Source organism: Mustela nigripes, chromosome 16 (genome assembly GCF_022355385.1).
Source record: "Mustela nigripes isolate SB6536 chromosome 16, MUSNIG.SB6536, whole genome shotgun sequence".
Lineage (NCBI taxonomy): Eukaryota > Metazoa > Chordata > Mammalia > Carnivora > Mustelidae > Mustela > Mustela nigripes.
In genome coordinates, this window is record NC_081572.1 from 43036425 (window position 1) to 43056746 (window position 20322).

Consider the following 20322-nt stretch of genomic DNA (forward strand, 5'->3'; position numbering starts at 1 on the left):
AACTATAAGCCATATTCATCTTCACATCTCTAGTATCTAATGTTGCTTTATGTAAGTAAAGCTCAATAAATATTTGTCAAATGAATTAATGAACTTATTCTAATCCTGTTTTTGCTATCATGATGAAAGCTTTCTTGTGTGTGTGTTTTGCTTTTTTGATCTTGTCTTTAGATACATATGATTATTATAAAATATGTCTTAATTTGGGGTAATTGAGCATTTAATTTTGAAGTCTTTGGAATTAACTATCAGTATTTAATGGAGAAGCTATGATAAATACTTTTCATCATTTTACAAAAGTCTAAATAGGTGTAATCTGTTCAAATATCATTGATTAACGAGTTACTTACATTTTTTCTTAATAAGATATATGTTGAATATACAAAATATTAGAATTAAGTAAGTATAATAATTAAGTAGATACATGTCATATATGGATTGTTACAGGAATACTCATCACGGAAATAATATAGACATCTTCCAGCAATGGCAAGAAGTCTAGTTTAGCTTTTTGAAACTAAGATAACCAGAACTTAAAAGCCAACAAACAAAAACTGAATTTATTAACTTTCCAGGCAAGGCAATATACAGCAATGAAGAATTCACTGACTAGTTTTCAGAGGGTGAAAATTCAGAAATTTTAAAAAGTGTTTTAAAACTTTTAAATTTAAAAAGTGTTTTAAGGGCGCCTGGGTGGCTCAGTGGGTTAAGCCGCTGCCTTCGGCTCAGGTCATGATCTCAGGGTCCTGGGATGGAGTCCCACATCGGGCTCTCTGCTCGGCAGTGAGCCTGCTTCCTCCTCTCTCTCTCTCTCTCTGCCTGCCTGCCTCTCTGCCTACTTGTGATCTCTCTGTGTCAAATAAATAAATAAAATCTTTAAAAAAAAAAAAGTGTTTTAAAAAGTGAAAATTCAGAAATTTTAAAAAGTTTTTTAAAAAGTTTAAAAAGAGATTTATAATGTTTATACTTATAACAATGGAAAACTATCACACTGTATAGGACAGAATGAATCCATAGGTTAGTACATGATTGATTAAAACAAATCCCGTTATTCAGCAGTCTGAAAAGAGTCTTCAATTAGGTCCAGTTGGTGGTATACTGGGTACACTCAAAATTTATGGTCAGTTCTCCACATAAGCTAGTTAGAACTGATTCTTGATGAAATACAACATTAAGTTTTAATAAAATAAAGGCTAATGCTGCTATAAGAGGAAGATGTTCCTTGTACTGCTTGGATGAATGAATAGAATTTGGATTATCGTAACTAGGAGGGGAACATTTTTACTTCTATTTTTTTTTTTTTGGTGGGGGATGGGGAAGGACAGGTAGAGGAAGAAGAGAGAATCTTAAGCAGGCTCCATGCCCAGCATGGATCCCAACATGGAGCTTGATCTCAAAACCCTGAGATCATGACCTAAGCCCAATTCAAGAGTCGGATGCTTAACCAACTGAGCCACCCAAGTGCTCCTACATCTATTTTGTAATCAGTTAGATTTATACTGTGCCTTTCTTTAAAACATCTCAAAAACACTTACTAAGATGGGGAAAATTTTCTTATTTAGCTTTTGCTACACAACAAAATGCCTCAAAACTTGGTGGCCTAAATCAATAGTAATTTATTGGCTCATGATTTTGCCGGTTGATAACTTTGGGCTGAGCTTATGGCTCACTTCTGCTCCACATCATATCACTTGGACTCACTCATACACTGAAGTAAGATGTTGGCTGTTTACAAAAGTTATGGCAATAACTGGATCATCATCCAGCAGGCTAGCATAGGCCCAGTGCCAACATGGTGGTGGAAGGTACTCTAAGGTCAACAAAATAGGGCTAGCTCTGATGTTCAAACATTTTTCTTTTTCTTTTCTTTTATTTTTCCACGTTTGTTGTGATATAATTGTTAACATTTTTCAACTTTTTGCATGCATCATGTTTGCTAATGACCCATTAGCCAAAGCAAGTCAGTTGGCCACAGCCAGACACAAAGGATGCAGAAATAGATTCTCTCAATGACAGGAGCTGCAAATCAGGTTGCCTACAAATGGACATGTGCACAGGAATGGAAAGAATTTGTGACCATTTTTGCATTTTACCATGTTTTAAATGTGGATTTATACTTAGATCTGCTTGTAGTTTATGTCTACCCTACATTATGCAAAGAATTTCGAATGCTATAAAGTTCTGTTGATTGATGTACATATATATCCTCATGAGATAATGCAGACCACAGAAGAGAAATTTTATTCACTCCTGAATGAGTTACATAATCAACTTAAAATCCATTTGGATTATAATTGGAGTCTCATGTACAGTAGCCCTGAAATACAAACTAGCCTTTGTTTCTTAACGAGAGGGAGGAAATGATGTCTGAGCAGAGACCTAAAGGATGTAGAGGATCTGGGGAAACAAAGAGAAGGAGAAAAGTATTTTAGGCAGATGGAAACATGACAGAAACCCAGGTTTGTTGATCCATTTTTATATTTCACTGATTGGTACACATGAGAATTTGGAGATACCCAGTACTTATTATGCAATATTGTTTACTTTTCTTGTTCTGCATTGGACCCTAAGCTTTATAATGGCAATTCATAGCAGGTACCCAAGAAATGTTTGCATAATGAATGAGTAACTGATTGACTTAGTGAGTAACTGAGTGTTTGAATGAAGAAAGGTACAGACAAAGAATAGAAAGTCATGCAAGAATGAAGATAGTGGGGGTGCCTGGGTGGCTCAGTGGGCTAAAGCCTCTGCCTTTGGCTCAGGTCATGATCCCAGGATCCTGGGATCGAGCCCTGCATCGGGCTCTCTGCTCAGCAGGAAGCCTGCTTCCCCCTCTCTCTCTCTGCCTGCCTCTCTGCCTACTTGTGATCTCTGTCTGTCAAGTAAATTAATAAAATCTTAAAAAAAAAAAAAAGAATGAAGATAGTGGGTGCCTGGGTGGCTCAGTTGGTTAAGTGTCTGCCTTTGGCTCAGGTTGTGATCCCATGGTCCTGTGATGGAGCCCACACTGGACTCCCTGCTTGGCAGTTGTGGAGGAGAGGGGAGTCTGCTTCTCTCTCTACTCTCCCTTGCTTGTGATATCTTTCTCTCTCTCTCGTAAATAAAATATATATTTTTTAAGAATGCAGTTAGAAATTGGGGAGAATGCTGTGTAGAGAGATGGAAAGGAAAAGGAGGACAGAGAGAGAAGGAGAGGAAGAGATAGGTAAGGCAGCAGAGGGAGAAAGAGTGGTGGACAGACTGGAGAGCCAACAGAGAAGGGACTGGTGGAACTGAGATCAGTGGTGGAGCTTTGGCTGCTTCTCATTTGCATCAGAGAAACTTAGCACTTCCTTTAAAATCCTAATTTATCTTCCAGCAGCTCAGAAACAGGTCCTTGTGCACTATTAAGCCACTTCCATATTTTTTTTCAAGCTTCAAAGTTTATTTTTGAAGGCCTGTTTACCTTGAGAATTTTGAAGTCCTTATATGGGCATAATAAAGAAATGACAGATTTTGATTGATTCTCTTGGATTATTAGAGGTATCCAATTTGCTTGTCCTAACTGAAAAGTCTTTTGCATTTCCAAATCTGTCAGATCACCTTAGTCTTTTTTCTTTGAAAGATGAAGACCTGCTTTAAACAAATTGTATTTGAAACCAGCAGCTATTTTGATTATTCTGAGTCATTTTGGTGTTTCAATCAAAACCAGCTCAGGGGTTTTGAAGTCCTAATAGGGATGATGAATATGGGAAAATTAAAATCATGATACTTTCTCCACTTCCAACCTGAGTGATGTAGCTCTCTGAATATACGGATAACTATTATGCTTAGAGGCTGTCAAAGTGTTTGACTCTAGATATTTAAAGGAAACATATATTCCTAGACAGAAATCAAAAGTTTGAGCCGAGGCATCAGAATCACCTAAGATGCTGGTTATAAATGCAGCTTCTAGCTTCTACTCTAGACTTGGAATTAGAATCTTTCCAGATGATTTCTGTGTCCTGAGAAGACAGAGCCTTATTACTACAAGGCCTTAGTGCATTCAGCTTTGCTTTTAGGTATATGTGGAAGCTTATAGGGCTATTTTTAGTACATCTTACATATTGTATTTTGTTAGTAAAATAAGGCCCACCTCTATAAAAAGTCAAATAATACTAGAAGACAGCCTATGATTTAGCCAAATTCAGTAACTGCTGGGAGGAGGAAGAGTCACTTCAAGCCTAAATCAAGAAAGATCTCATGGGCAGTGGGGGCGGGTGTCTGGGTGGCTCAGTTGGTTAAGAGTTTGCCTTCAGTCCAGGTCATGATCTTAGGGTCTTGGGATCAAGCTTGGAATCAGGCTCTGTGCTCAGCAGGGAGTCTGCTTGTCCCTACCCCTCTCCCTCGGTGCTCTTGCTCTCTCTTTCTCTCTCAAATAAATTTTTAAAATCTTTAAAAAAAAAAAAAAAAGATTTCATGGAGTAAAGACAGGAACAAAGTTTATTTTTTAATTTTTTAATTTTATTTTTAAGATTTATTTATTTATTTGACAGAGAGCAAAAGCAAGAGGGGAAGGGGATGAGGAAGAGAGAATCTTAAGCAGACTCCGCATTGATCATGGAGCCCCAAGCAAGCCTGATCTCATGACCCTGAGATCACCAGCTGAGCTGAAATCAAGAGTCAGTGGTTTAACCGATGGAGCTATCCCGGGGCCTCTCTCAAGGCTCTGAATTCTTCTTTTCTGCCATTTGAACAATGTGAATATGTCTGAACTCAATATGTCTTTTATTTCAACATCCTTTAGAATAAGCAAGATGAAGGAGAAGATTAAACAGAAACAGGAACAAAGACAATGCATAACAGAAGTCAAAGTTCAGGTGGCCAATACAAGGAAGCAGGCTCTGCAGGAACAGTTCAGTGAATGGATTGTAGATCCAGAAGGAATGATTCCCCTGGCAGTGGTAAGAAAGGAGGATATTGTGAAGGGTAAGTGGGGCAGGTGATAAGAGGATGACTGCTGCAATATTGAGTGGAGTGCTAAAAATGGATGTCTAAATTTTCAGTCTTGCTGAGGTAAGCTGCTGAATCCTGACCTGTCTAGTCCATGAGAGTTAATTTCTTCAATTTTTTCTTGAGCATTAAAAAAAAGAAAAAGATTCTATGTAGATTTCTAAAATATTGACTCTGGCTAATGTACCCAAATTCTTCTTAATGGATAGACATAGCTTTCATTTATTTCTTTGTTTTTGTTGGTTTGTTTGTATGTAGGTGACCAGTCACTTCTGTAGACTAAGAGCATGTGTCTTTTAGATTCAGAAAACAACTGTACTCTAACAGTTATAATCTCAGTGTCTTGAGATGGAGCCCCGTATGGGGCTCCCTGCTCAGCAGGAAGCCTGCTTCTCCCTCTTCCTTTGCAGCTCCCGTTAGTTGTGGGCTTTCTTTCTCTTTCTGACTCTCTCTCTGTCAAATAAATAAATAAATAAAATCTTTTTTTTTTTAAATGGGCAAAATACCCGAATACTTCACCAAAGACATACAGATGGCAAGTAAGCATATAAAAACTTGCTACACATTTGTCATCAAGGAAATGAAAGTTAAAACAGTGAGATACCACCACACACCTATCAGAATGGTCAAAATCTGGAAACCCGACAACACCAAATGCTGACCAAGATGCACAACCACCGGTGGGAATTGTTGGTGATGACGCAAAATGGTATAACCACTTCGGAAGACAGTTTGCAGTTTCTTATGAAACCAAACGTACTCTTACTATACAATTCAACTACCATGATTATTGGTATTTAGCTGAAGGAGTTGGAAACTAATGTCCACAGAAAAACCTATATGTGGATGTTTAGAGTAGCTTTTTTCATAATTGCCAACACTTGGAAATACCAAGATTTCTCTCAGTAGTTGAAAGGATAAATAAACTGTGGTACATCCAAACAATGGAATATTATTCAGCACTAAAAAGAAATGAGCTTAAAAAATAATACTAAAATAAAAATGAAAATAAATGAGCTATCAAGCATGAAAATACATAGAAGAACTTTAAGTGTGTATTATTAAGTGAAAGGGGCCAATGTGAAAAGGCTATATATTGTATGATTCCAACTTTATGACATTCTGGAAAAGGCTAAAACTGTGGAGACAGTGAAAAGAGCAGTGATGAAGGAATGAAGGCAGAAGGAGTGATGAATAGGCAGAACACAGAGGATTCTGAGTATGATGAAACAATTCTGTATGGTACAATAATGATGGATACACATCATGATACATTTGCCAAAATCCATTAAAATGTACAACATCAAGAGTGATTCCTAACATAAACTATGGAATTTGGGTGATGATGCTTCATGGAGGTTCATTGATTGTAATGAATGCACCACTGTGGTAGGGAACACTGATAGTGGGGAAGCTGTGTATGTGGTGGGGGGGCAGGGATTATATGGAAACTCACTGTACTTTCTGCTCAGTTTTTCTGTGAACCTATAGCTGCTCTAAAAAAAATCAAGTCTACCTTTTAAATTTTTTTTTAATTTTAATTTTAAATTTTTTAAAAAGATTTTTATTTATTTGACAGACAGAGATCAGAAGTAGGCAGAGAGGCAGGCAGAGAGACGGAGATGAGGAAGTAGGTTCCCCGCCAAGCAGAGAGCACAGTATGGGTCTCAATCCCAGGGCCCTGGGATCACGAGTGAAGGCAGAGGCTTTAACCCACGGAGCCACCCAGGCACACCAAGTCTACCATTTTTAAAGTAAGCTCTATCCCCAGGGTGGGGCTTGTACTCACGACATGGAGATTTGAGTTGCAAGCTCTACAAACTGAGCTAGCCAGGGACCCCTCAAATCTATTTTTTAAAAATGGACCAAGAAGAACTCAGGAATTTTGTTTTTTAGTAACTGAAGAACAAGGAATTATAAAGGATTCTTTGGATTGCCAAGCTGGTTGCCAAAGATACCCAGTGTCTGAGGGTTGCTAGAAATGACCTTGGAGAGGACAAAATAAGATCACTCTCCGTATCCTACTTCCCACAAAGAATATTCTCAGTGGGAATCATTGAAGATATATAGGAAAAAACATTTGCTCTACCTTGAAGTAGTCTATGAAGTAAATGTTAATTTAACTATCGTTATATAGCTATTTGTATAGTTAACTATTTCTGTCTCTGGCTTAGAAGGATTACTCAAGACTTAAACAGAAAGCCACTAGATGGTTTTTAGTCTAAAACACTAAATATATGGCAATTGAGATTTAATACATGGTCTATTTTCTTTGATTTGCAGATTCAGAATGTTCTTCATGAATTTTTTCAGAATCCAGACTTCCATCTTGGTAAACTTGCCTATTTCTGTTTTCCCCTCTTTTATAAGGATGGAGGGAGGTGAGGGGACAGATGCTGGATTAAGATGAAGAGTGAATATTGAGATTTATGTTATTCAAAGTTCTTATACATGTACTTTGCTTCTTTTGCTCTTGCCAGATGGAGAATGTAGAAAAACAGAAAAGCAAGCAGTGATTTTTGATCCTTTTAGTCGAGTGCTCCATTTTATTGTAAATAATCTGTACTATCCCTTTATCATCCCATCAAGTTCCTAGAAAATATTACATACATACACAGAATTTTAAAAAGAGAGGTATAATGTCCTAATTGTGATATAAAGGAAAAATACAAGGAAAGACATAAGAAACTGATATGGACTGTATTTCAATGCATAAATGTTTGGTTATTACCTCACTAGAAGACATAATGTATCAGACATTTGTACTTATTTATAATGAATGTTTAGACATAAGAAAAGTAAAATTATATCCAATTGACCATTTTCTTTGTATTTGACGTTTTGAAGTAAGGGCAAAATGAAATATATATGTATATACATATATATTCCCCATAAACAGGAGAGCTACAAATGCAGACTGGCACAGGTGTGTTGTACTAGATTTCAGACACAAGTTACGACATTATCTCCCATTATATAATTTTCTGAAATGGTGGACAACTCTTGGAAAAGTTTCAGAAGGAAGCAAGTACAATCTACTCTCAAATTTCCATAGTAGTTACAGTCTTAGAAAACCTAACAATAAAAAATATACTCGTGTTTATATGTAAGATAGTTTCTAGACTCAAATTTATTCTAAGCAGATTTATCACCTATTTGAGAGAAAGAGAGAAAGCAAGAACAGGGGGAGGGGCAAAGGCAGGAGAGAATCCTCAAGCAGACTTCCCGCTGAGTGTAGAACCCAACACAGGGCTTCATCCTGGGACCCCAAGATCACCTGAGCAAAATCAAAAGTCAGACGCTCAACCAACTGAACCCCCCAGGTGCCTCAGGAATTTCAGGATTTCTGACTCTACCCTTACGCCCCATCACTGTGCCAACAAAACCTCTGGGGAAGTAGGTTCAACAAATTTAACTACAAATTTCCACCATGCTCACTGGGGGTAGAGGAGGGTAGTACTACAACTACAGAGAACCACAGATTTTGATGCTTTTATTTCCAGAATTGTTTCCTCATATGAGATTAAGCAAAAAATTCTGACTTTTAGGGGCATCTGGCTGGTTCAGTTGGAAAAGCATGTGATTCTTGATCTTGGCAGTTTGAGTTGGAGCCCCACATTGGGTGTAGAGATTATTTTAAAAATAAATAAACTTTAAAAAATTCTGACTTGTAGAATAAAGCACTAGAGTTTAGGTCCTGAGATTATACATCATTTATATCAAATGATTTTTTTTTCAGTTGATTTTTGACCACCATTACATCAATAACAATAGATTGTCAGAAATCTATTTTCACTTTTAAAAAATAAAATATGCTTTCCATCTTCCTGATCATTGGTCCCCAAACATGATTTGGGCCTTGCTGACAAACCTTTCTCCCACATGTTCACAGCCTATCCAAAATCTAGAATTCTTCATAGTTAGCACAACCTCGACTCCTCTTTCAGAAATTCTTTGAGATAACTTCTTTTATTCATTTACTTTTTGCTGAAAGTTCAGAGGAGTGAGGGAAGAGAGCTCTATTTGAGACTGTGGTAAAAATTAGAGAAATTCCAAACCATTCTAGTTGACAGTAATTTTTTTTCTCCTCTCACCTCCTTTAATACCTCAGATTTCCTGTACCATTCATTCATTCATTCATTCATTCATTCAACATTTATTAAACCCTCACCTGGTTCCAGATACTGTGATGGGGTAGAGGATGCAAAGAGGACTAATGCGTCTTTCCTTTCCTTAGGTTCCTCAAAGTCCAGCCAGGGGACAGACACATACACTTAATAATAGCTTGTACCATTAGAAACCAGTGTGGCTTGCATAATCTTCCAGAGCTTGGGGGGAGGTCTGGGATGAGGTTAACAGCATCTAGTGCATAAGCTTATACTAAAGTGTATGTAATCTTCTTATGACAATAACTGATATCTCATAATAAGCAGTTACAAAAACTAAGAGTGAGTAAAGAATCTTCTATGTACCAGTCCATGACAGGCAGGAAGGTTTGGGGTTAGAAGTAGGAGAGGAAGCCAGTGCTTTCATCATGAACTTTTACACAATTTGTGTTTGGTTTTTGTTAAGGTCAATAAAGATTACATAATTGTCACATCAAAACGAGGTTTAAAAAAATCTTTATTGGAACTAACTGCCATATTTACCATTATTTCTCACTCTGTTATTTATGAAACTCCTTTTTTTGTTGGCTTTTGTGATACCATTTTCTCTTGATTTTTCATCGATCACTGATTGCCTCTTAGCTTTTTTGTTTCTTGGTTCTTCTTTTATTTGTACCTTAGATGTTTTCAGTTTTCTTTTTGTATCTACTATCATTTCACACATTATACACACTACCTGGGTTCTTATTTAAACCCATGACTTGAGCTGATGACTCATCAGTATGTCTATATTCCCATTGCAACCCTTCCCGCTGAGCTCCCAGACCTATAGGAAAAGATCTACAAGGTGAATGATGAAGTGAAAAAAAAAAGTTGTGGATCAGTATGTTCACATATATGTGTAGAAAAACAAAAAAAAATTTATGTTATAAGAAAAAATACCTAGAAAGGTTGCTGGAAGGGTGTCAACAAATGGGTGACAGTGGTTCCTTCTGGGGCAGCGGTGGGGAAGGGGAAGTGAGAATGATAGTGGGCAGCAGGGTAAAAGGGAGCTATTCAAGTTTTGCTGCTTATGCTTTTGTACTATTTGCATCTTTTACTAAAAGAACATATTTGTATATTGTTCATTTAATAAACATTAAAGACAAAATATTTAAAAAGAAAGTTTGTAGAAGTATTGTGCTTTAGGACCTGCTTCTGTAAATGCTAGCACAAACCAACACAGTTGTTCTTGTAGTCTTTTTTATACTATGGATGTCATATTTGTTTTTGCTTTATCTCAAGCTGGTCATTAAAAATGTACACCTGTCTATTTCAGGGTTTGGGTTGCTTGGTCAAATAAAAGCCAGGAAAAGTAATAATTGTGTAGTAATTGGAATGTTACCCAACTACATATCATTTGCTTTATTATAAATATTGATGTATATTAAGATAGATGTTAATTAAGAAATAATTTTATGTTCTTCTTTTAAAGTGCTATAAGATGAATATGAAATAAGAATGTATTATAACCAAACTAATCAGCAAATAACTTTTATTCCATAATTAGAAGCATGTTGTCAAAAATTGGATATTGCTGATTCAATGGAACCAAGGTTGAACAAAATGGAATTTATAGAAGTAAGAAGTTACATTATTCATTATTTAAATCAAATTATTTTGCATGGGCATTACATACACATTAACTTAGAATGAAGTTAAAACACACTAACTTATTTCTATTCTAAGATGAAATATTATTTTATTTTATTTTAACTTTTCTGAAGTTAGGGTATATCTTATAATCAAAGGCATTTTACAGTTTCTTTCAATTATTGGTACTCATGATGTGAAAGTGAGAAAAACTTTCACTCACACCTTCAGTTAAGATCGAGAAAAGCCAGTTTCTTTTTCTATTGCATTTTAGATAAAGAAGCCTAAAAGTTATAAACCATTTCCTTTAGACCAGGTATTGTCCTAAGCTATTCATATATTAACTCAGGTAATGCTCTCAGTAATCCTTATTTTTATTTTTATAAACGAAGACACTTAAGGTGCAAATTGGTTAAGTAACTTGCACAAGGTGTCATAATTAGTGAAGCTGGACAAATTTGTACTCAGGAAGTTTGGTTTCAAAATCTACATAATATTTCATCTGAAAAAATATAGGATTACTTTTGTCTTAGGATTATATTAGGATAAGCAAAAGGAGCAATTTAATGGTACCAGAGTCGTGTTTTATAGTTTACCTAGAATTGTTAAAATGTCCATAATTTTTAAAATGACAGTCCCACAAATAGCTGTGTGCTCCTCTCCAAAGGGGGGAAAAAAAAAAGTTTCTGTACGTTGTTTTGAACTTGGAACCCATTTTCCAAATAGAAGCTATATTTTATGTAGTGGCTGAGGTCTGTGGTTTATCTTATTTTTGTATTATTTTTTTAAAGTAGGCTCCACACCCATCATGGAGCCCAATGCAGGGCTTGAACACACAATCCTGAGTTCAAGACCTGAGCTGAGGGGTGCCTGGGTGGCTCAATCGGCTAAGTGTCTGACTTCGGTTTGGGTCATGATCTGGGGTCCGAGGATCAAGCTCCGTGTCAGGCTCTCTGCTCGGTGGGGAATCTGCTTTTCCCACCCCCTCTGCCCCTCCCTCTGCTTGTGCTTTCTCTCTCTCTCTCTCTCTCTCTCTGTCTCTCAAATCAATCAATCAATCAATTTAAAAAAAAAAAAAAAGAGCGTACCGGAGATCAACAGTTGGACACTTAACCAACTGAGCCACCCAGGTGCCCCAGGGGTCTGTGGTTTGAATGTGCCTGAAATGGAATTCTTAACACAAGTGACTATTTCTGTGTGGAAAATGCTATCTGGAGAAGGCATCACAATGCACTACCAGGGAAAGGAATGTTCTTATCTCCCACTAGTGATAACTACATACAAGACTTTTAGCATGGCCAGAGTTTATGGAATGAAGGGTAAAGATGGCCTCAAGCAGAGGAGAAATTCCAAAGACTCCAGACTGAGGAACTAAGGGAGGGTGATCTCTCATCTTTGTAGATCATCTTTCCCTACCTCTGGGAGCTCCAGAGGTTGTCATACTGCTGTTTCTGTTGATAGTATCAGATGGCTCTGGCCTGGGTTATATTCCTCGCCTGGTGTAATTTCAAGGTTAACTCCCCAAACTCTTGCCTCCAAAGTTGTAACAAAGTATAGCTTTCTCAAATGAGAGTGAAGTCTTTTAAAGGACTATTCTCTAGGGCAGCATAACCTGCTTATCGGTTCTTCTCACTCTAGGCACCAGAATTCTGACTCAAATTGTAATTTGTGTTCATCGTCATTCCCAGTTATCTATTACAGACAAAAGTCTTTATCATGTGAATCTATAAATACAAGTGGATTGAGAATGGATGAATGCATACCATAGAAAAGAACTTTGTACTATTTGTCCCATGTGTGGTTGTCCAATGGGATGGTAATGGAAAGATGCCTCACACGCAGTTATAGGCTGTAAAGTTTCTCTTCAGGCAAAGGATTTAATATTCACAGAGATGTCCTGTTACATACAAAGCAGGACACAACACAGCGTGCTTCCAAACAGAGGTTCCCCAAAGTTTTCCACAGGAATTAGACAATTGGCATGGATCAATGGTTTAGATTTTTAAACCATCCTGGTTTGCCCGCACCCCAGGGGTTTCTTAGAACATGGGACTCTCAGTGCTGAAACTAGGAAAGTCCCAGGCAACCTGAGGCAGGTGGCCACTCTCACTGAAGAACTTGTTTTGCTTTGATCTTATCCCCCACCTGATCATCGTGAAGACGCAGGCCACACATCCACCTGCTCACCAGGGCAAGTGAAAGCAATCTAACACCTTGTTTACTGTGGGACTGGGTAGAACGAGGGTCAGTCTCCCAGGAGCATCCTTCAGCAGGCCTGGGCTTCAAGCTGTCTAAAGTCTGCATCTGAATTATTTAAGGGCTTAAGAATAATCATATGCAGGGGAGCCTGGGTGGCTCCATTGGTTAAGTGTCTGCTTTTGGCTCAGGTTATGATCCCAGGGTCCTGGGATCAAGTCCCCGCATCAGGCTCCTTACTCAGCTGGGAGTCTGCTTCTCCCTCTTCCTCTGCTATGTGCTCCCTCTCTCTGTCAAATTTAAAAAAAAAAAAAAAAAAAGGAATAATTATATGCAAAAACTAGAAATACTATTCAGTGGGATTCAGATATTAACTGTGGATTCTGTGACACTAAGGAACCGGTGCAGGGGTTAATAAGGGCCATGTCTCTGCCTGAATTCTCTTCTCTAGGACTGAGTCCGTTCTTGCTCCACACTGGTCGGCTTCAAGATAATCAGTCTCTCATGCTCAGTTGTTTTATACCAGTCACACAGTCTGAGGCCTTCAAACTTTTGTGGCTCAAAGTTGACATTTTAAGCAGAGAGGCTTCATCAAAATTACTCAAAGATTGTGGCTTTCCTGTAATGTGTTCTGCTCAACCCAAGCTGTACATTTCCCCCAAAATGGAATGTATCCGAGTGGCTCTCTATTCTGTTATTTGTGATTTGCATTTTGTAGTTTTTGCTGTTTTGTTCTGCTTTGTTTCTCTTGTGCTTTGAGCTATGGCAGGGGAGGACAGAAGAAGGAAGAATGATGACTTTAGGGGAGGTGTAGGTAGAAGCAGCAATATGCTGTGAACACTGACTGAGGAAGCCTTGGGGTGAAATGAGCAAATTCTAAACCAGGGAAATGGGAAGGTCTATGGTAAACTATCCTCCAAGGTGTGTGCCTTCATAGGTGGTCTTTAACCATAAGAAATACATAAAGGAGTTTAACGATCAGCAAATCCTAATTGCCAGTTTTCTAGGGCTACCACAACAAGGTCCTGGGTGACTTAAACCTCAGGAACTTAATTTCTCACAGTCTGGAGATTAGAAGTCCAAGACAAGGTATTGGCAGGGTTGGTTTCTTCTGAGGGCCCCCTCCTTGGCTTATAGGTGGTTATCTTTTCCCTGTGCCTTCACATGGTCTTTCTTCTGCACATGTCTGTGTCCAAATTTCCCCTTCTTATTAGAACACTGGTCGTATTAGCTAATGACCCCCCTAATGAGCTCATTTTAATTTAATTACCTCTTTAAAGATCTTATCTCAAGGGCACCTGAGTGGCTCAGTCGGTTAAGTGTCTGCCTTTGGCTCAAGTTATGATCTTGGGGTCCTGGGATGGAGCCCTAAGTCAGGCTCCCTATTCAGCAGAGAGTCTGCTTGTCCCTCTCGCTCTGCCATTCTTCCCTGCTCATGCACACTCTCTTGCTCGCTCTCTCAAATAAGTGAATAAAATCTTTAAAAAATAAAAGACAAAGATCCTATCCCAAAATATAGTCACATTTTGGGGTACTAGGGGTTAGACCTTCAACATGTGAACTCCAACCTGAACCAGAACATTGCCTAAGCTATCTTTCATCAGCAGGGGAAAAATCATGTGTTTCAATCTGTCACTTTTATTATTATTGGATATTGAGTAAGGCCTTTGTTCAATTCATTTGTTAAGCAAATGGTTCTGACTTTTAAAAATAAAAAGACTTAAAGTATATTTATGCTTTGTTGAGTATATAATTAGCATTAATTATTTTTACAAGTTCCCTGAGACTGGAAATCTAATTTTCTAATTTTCTGACCAAATGCTGTATGAACACACTTTTTCTAATTTTCTGACCAAATACTGTATGAACACACTTTTTCAATGATGGATAGCCAGTATAATCTGCGTATTTCAATATTCTATAGTCTTTGTTTGTGGGTATTTCTGAAAATGTTATTACTATCAGGACTTACCAATGCAGTTTGGAAGTTAATACCTAAAGTAGTTAATTTCCAAATACAGTTTCTTTCTATTGCTTTTATATTACCTGCTGCACCAACTCTCAAGTATGTCTACAATTAAGTAAGTGTGAATCCCAATGGCCCAGAGCTGTAAAACTTAATAGTAAATACCAGGCTGTTAAGTGTGACATTTACTATATTCTCAAAATTTTGGTTTTCAAGTCAGAAAGGAACAGCCCAGAATTCATCACAATGGGACCCAGCACACGGAGATAGTTTGATTAAGTACAATTCAAATGGTTAGCAGTTCACATAGTTATTAAGTGGAAGGATACTCATAGTTCATTATATTCTTAAATTAATCTAAGCAATAATTTCAAGATTGGTGGATATTAATTGATTTATACCATGGGAGGATAGGAAAACACAAAGGCCCTGTATTTTCACTTTCTTTGTTTTTACAAGAGACACCGGCAAACTTCTGTTACTGTTCTATTTGGAATTTGATCTGTAGTTAGTTGGCAACTGGTAGTCTTCATGTCTTATCGCCCACATTTAGAGAACACAGTCATTCAGAAAACCCATAGGCTCTAAATCCAGAACGTTGAAGTGTCTCTTGGAGAAACAGTTAAACTAATCCTTGGTTTAATAGGATTACCACAACCAGAAAACTCAAATGGCCTTGTGGTCAATTCCCAAAAGCTTAATTCATGTATTAAGGATTAAACAGGATTTTAGGATTCTGGAACAATTAAGAACAGCTGTCCCATGTCATCTATTTCAGTGGTTCTCAACCTTTAGTGAACATAAGAATAACCCAGAGGTTTATTTATTTATTTATTGACTCCAGGGTGGATTTATTTCTAGTTACCATGTATAAAAGTTGGAGGAAGAAGACCCAAGTCTGCCTGTCCCCTTGGTTGGAGCCCACTTTGAATTTCCATACATGGTTTCCACAACTACGTGCCTCCACTAGCTAACGTCACAAGAGTTCTGAGTGTTGGGATATAAGGAAAGAATAACAGTGGAAGTATGCTGGGTTCTCTTTTTTTTTAATTAACATATAATGTATTATTTGCCCCAGGGGTACAGGTCTGTGAATCAATAGGCTGACACATTTCACAGCACTCACCGTAACACATACCCTCCCCAATGTCCATCAACCAGCCATCCTGTCCCTCCCCCCATACCCTCTTGCAACGCTCAGTTTGTTTTGTGAGATTAAGAGTCTCTTATGGTTTGTCTCTGCACACCACCCCACTCCCCTCCCATGCCATCTCTTCCTTAAGAGGGAAAAAGAAAGATTATTTCCCTTCTCCAAGAATCCTGGGGACAACAGTTCTGATCATGTGACATCTCATATTTTTTCTGTTCTGACTCTGCACACTTGTGACTGGAAGGAGCCTGGTTAAGAGCTAGAAGTGTATTTTGCTTCCAGAGGGCTTTTTAGAAAAAAACAGATTCTCAGTCCCACTCCAGAATTTCTGATTCAGTTGGTCTAGAATAGGGCACCCAAATTTATATTTCTTTTCCTTTTTCTAAAAAAAATTTGTTTTTTTTTTCAAATTTCCTTTCAGTGTTCCAGAATTCATTATTTATGCACCACACCACCCACAATCCCCATTTCTTATACTCCAATCATTAAACATAGCTAGTCTTGGAAAAAGCATGGTCTTCTATGCCATACATCAAAAAGAAAACTATATTCAATTTTTAGAACTATTAATGTACAGGCAATGTTTTATAACTGCTGTGAGTTCATACTGTGAGGTGAAAAGTCTGCCCTATATAATGCTGATGTGATCCAGAGGTGAATTTCTCCAAAAATAGCCTTACTGGTGTGTGCTTTTGGGGATTGTATTGGTCACCTCTCTCTGCAGCACAGCTGTAGAGTAGTACTAACATGAAAATGCTTTTATCTATGTGACAAGCAAATGATATGGAAAAAATTGTAGCCAATAATTTGATGTACATTGACTGAATCCTTGGAAAAATCCAAGTAAAGAGCCTATTTTAAATAAACTCATTTATGCTCTTTTTCTGTGCAGTACCTCTCTTCACACATTGCAGACTTTAAAAGTGAAATGTTTGAGAAACTCCTTAAGCACCTTTGTCATTGTGCAGATGAATTCCGGGAGGTCATAAAAATGGACATGCGGAGGCAAATGTTTGCTCAACTCTTCCTGGATTGTGACCATGGGAAGGTAAGATAAGAACCTTAAAACAGTGCTTCTCAAACTATTTTTTTGTGAAGGACCAGTTTTTAGGTTGTAGTTTGGTATGATGATGCTGTTTTTAATTGCTAATCCAGTGTGGACTGAGACTCAATAAAGATGGGACTGCTAGGGGGAAAAATGCACATGCCAAATATAATCCACATTTTTTTAAAGATTTCATTTATTTATTTGAGAGAGAGACAGAGAGAGCACAAACGGGGAGGGTGGGGTAGAGGGAGAGGGGATAAGCAGACTTTCCACTGACTGCGTAGCTGGGCACGGGCTCAGTCCCAGAACCCTGAGACCATGACCTGAGCCAAAGTCAGACTCTCAACTGAACCACCCAGGTGCCCCAGTCCACATTTTTTGATTATCAGATTCAAATCTGATTTATTATCAGCTACTTTCTCAAGTTGTTATAAAATTGTCTAGATACTGTTCTCAGTTTCTATACCTTTCTTTGTCACAGAGTGGTACCAGCCTATAGACTACATCTCACCATTTCACTGTATTTTACAATGCACATCTTGTCTCTAAATCTCTTTCCCATTCATGAATGGGCACTTAAGACTGTTTTTCCTTACTTTCTTTGCTGGTGACTTCCTACAGAAAAGAGGTGTTGGGAATAGGAAGGTTACCACATTTTCTTATGCTGCTACTTAAAACAAGAAAAGTTGATAACTAAAAGTATTTCTAAGAATGGTATTTGGAAGGGTACAAGTAAGCCAGGATACCAAATGGATTTGTAAAAATAGATACAAGCTTTATTATAATATATTTGTGGGGTGCCTGGGTGGCTCAGTCAGTTAAGCATCTGCTTTTGGCTCAGGTCATGATCCCAGGGTACTGGGATCAAGTACCCCATCAGGGTCCTTGCTCAGCAGGGAGCCTACTTTTCCCTCTCCCTCTGTCTGCTGCTCCCCCTGATTGTTCTCTTTCTCTCTCTTTCTCTCTGACAAATAAATAAAATCTTTAAAAAAATACATTTTTTATGAACTTAATATTTATCTGTATCCCCAAGTTCCAGAAAAGATTTAAGGATGCTTATTAATTAGATAAAATGCAACAAAGGAACATAGATAGATAAAAAGCAGGATGAGAGAAGAAAAATATGAGAGGATACTAAATGAAGCCCCAAATGTATACTATAATGGCTAAATATTTGTTCTGGGTCATCAACAAGTTTGAATCTAAGCTTCCTAGCAGTGAACGTGAAAAGGGAAACATAACTAAATACTCTATTGACATTGTATGTGAGATAAATGTAAACTGGGAGGGGAAGTACAGATATTGAAGTGCCCTTGCAGCCCAGGAATAAGTCCCACTTGAGTGGTGAATGATTTTTTTAAGGTAAGGTACTGTTGGATTCAGTTTGCTAGTATTTCATTGAAAATTTTTGCATCCATGTTCATCAGAGATATTGGCCTGTAGTTCTCTTTTTTTAGTGGCATTTTAATCTGGTTTTGGTATCAGGGCAATGCTGGCCTCAGAATGGATTTGTTTTCCTTTTCTTTATTTCTTTCGTTCATTCGTTCATTCTTTCCTTCCTTCTTTTCTTCCTCTCTCTCTCTCTCTCTCTCTCTCCCTCCCTCCCTCCCTCCCTTCCTTCCTTCCTTCTTTTTTTGAATAGTTTGAGAAGAATAGGGATTGACTCTTCTTAAAATGTTTGGTAGAATTCCCCTGTGAAGCTATCTAGCCTTGGACTTTTTTGGTTTGGGGGATATTTTTTGATTACTGATTCAATTTCTTTGCTGGTTATCAGTCTGTTCAAGTTTTCTATTTCTCCCTACTTCAGTTCTGGTAATGTATATGTTTCTAGGAGTTATCCATTTTTTCTAGATTGTCCAGTTTGTTGGAATATAGTTTTTCATAATAATGTCTTAGGATTCCTTGTATTTCTGTGGTGTTAGTTGTTAGTTCTCCTCTCTCATTTGTGACTTTATTTATATGGGTCCTTTCTCTTTTTGGCAAGTCTGGCTAGGGGTTTATCAATTTTATTAATTTCTTCAAAGAACCAGCTCCTGGTTTCATTGAGCTATTCTATTTTTTTTTCAGTTTTGATATCATCTATTTCTGCTCTTGTCTGTATTATTTTCCTTCTTCTGCTGGATTTAAGCTTCACTTGTTGTTCTTTTACTAGCTTCTTTAAATGTAAGGTTAGGTTATTTGGGATTTTACTTACCTCCCGAGGTAGGTCTGATACAGCCACTCTGAAAAACAGTATGGATTTTCCTCAAAAAAATAAAAATAGAACTGCCCTACCATCCAGCAATTGTACTACTAGGTATTTATCCAAAGAATACAAAAATACTAATTCAAAGTGATACATGCACCCTGATGTTTATAGCACCATTATCAACAATAGCCAAATTATGGAAAGAGCCCAGATGTATCAATTGATGAATGGATACAGAATATGTGAGATATATATCTATATCGATGTCTATAGATCTATAGATATCGAGATTGATATAGCTATAGATATGAGAGAGAGAGATTGATTTACTATTAGGTATCACTCAGACATAAAAAAGAAGAATGAAATCTTGCCACTTGCAGTGATGTGGATGGAGCTAAAGAGTATAATGCTGAGCAAAATAAGTCAGTCAGAGAAAGACAAATACCATATGATTTCACTCATATGTGGAATTTAAGAAATTTAAAGAAATTTAAGAAACAAAACAAATGAACATGGGGTGAAAAGAGACAAGCCAAGAAACAGACTCTTTTTAAAAATTTTTAATTTATTTGTTTGGAGATTTTTAATGACTGTTTCAATCTCCTTACTGGTTATGGGTCTGTTCAGGCTTTCTATTTCTTCCTGGTTCAGTTGTGGTAGTTTATATGTTTCTAGGAATGCATCCAGTTCTTCCAGATTGTCAAATTTATTGCCGTAGAGTTGCTCATAGTATGTTCTTATAATAGTTTGTATTTCTTTGGTGTTAGTTGTGATCTCTCCTCTTTCATTCATGATTTTATTTATTTGGGTCCTTTCTCTTTTCTTTTTGATAAGTCAGGCCAGGGGTTTATCAAAATTATTAATTCTTTCAAAGAACCAGCTCCTACTTTCGTTGATTTGTTCTATTTTTTTTTTGGTTTCTATTTCATTGATTTCTGCTCTGATCTTTATGATTTCTCTTCTCCTGCTAGGCTTAGGGTTTCTTTCTTGTTCTTTCTCCAGCTCCTTTAGGTGTAGGGTTAGATTGTGTACCTGAGACCTTTCTTGTTTCTTGAGAAAGGC

General features: G+C 37.4%; 1 protein-coding gene across 1 annotated transcript in view; it reads left to right on the forward strand.

The window, feature by feature from the left end:
• EFCAB5 (EF-hand calcium binding domain 5) overlaps positions 1-20322 on the forward strand; it is a 116465-nt gene that overhangs the window by 23163 nt on the left and 72980 nt on the right. The window contains exons 2-5 of the mRNA XM_059378571.1: positions 4766-4922; positions 7255-7303; positions 10627-10697; positions 16914-17069. Of these exons, the coding sequence (XP_059234554.1) occupies positions 4766-4922; positions 7255-7303; positions 10627-10697; positions 16914-17069 (433 nt within the window). The remainder of the gene's footprint in view (positions 1-4765; positions 4923-7254; positions 7304-10626; positions 10698-16913; positions 17070-20322) is intronic.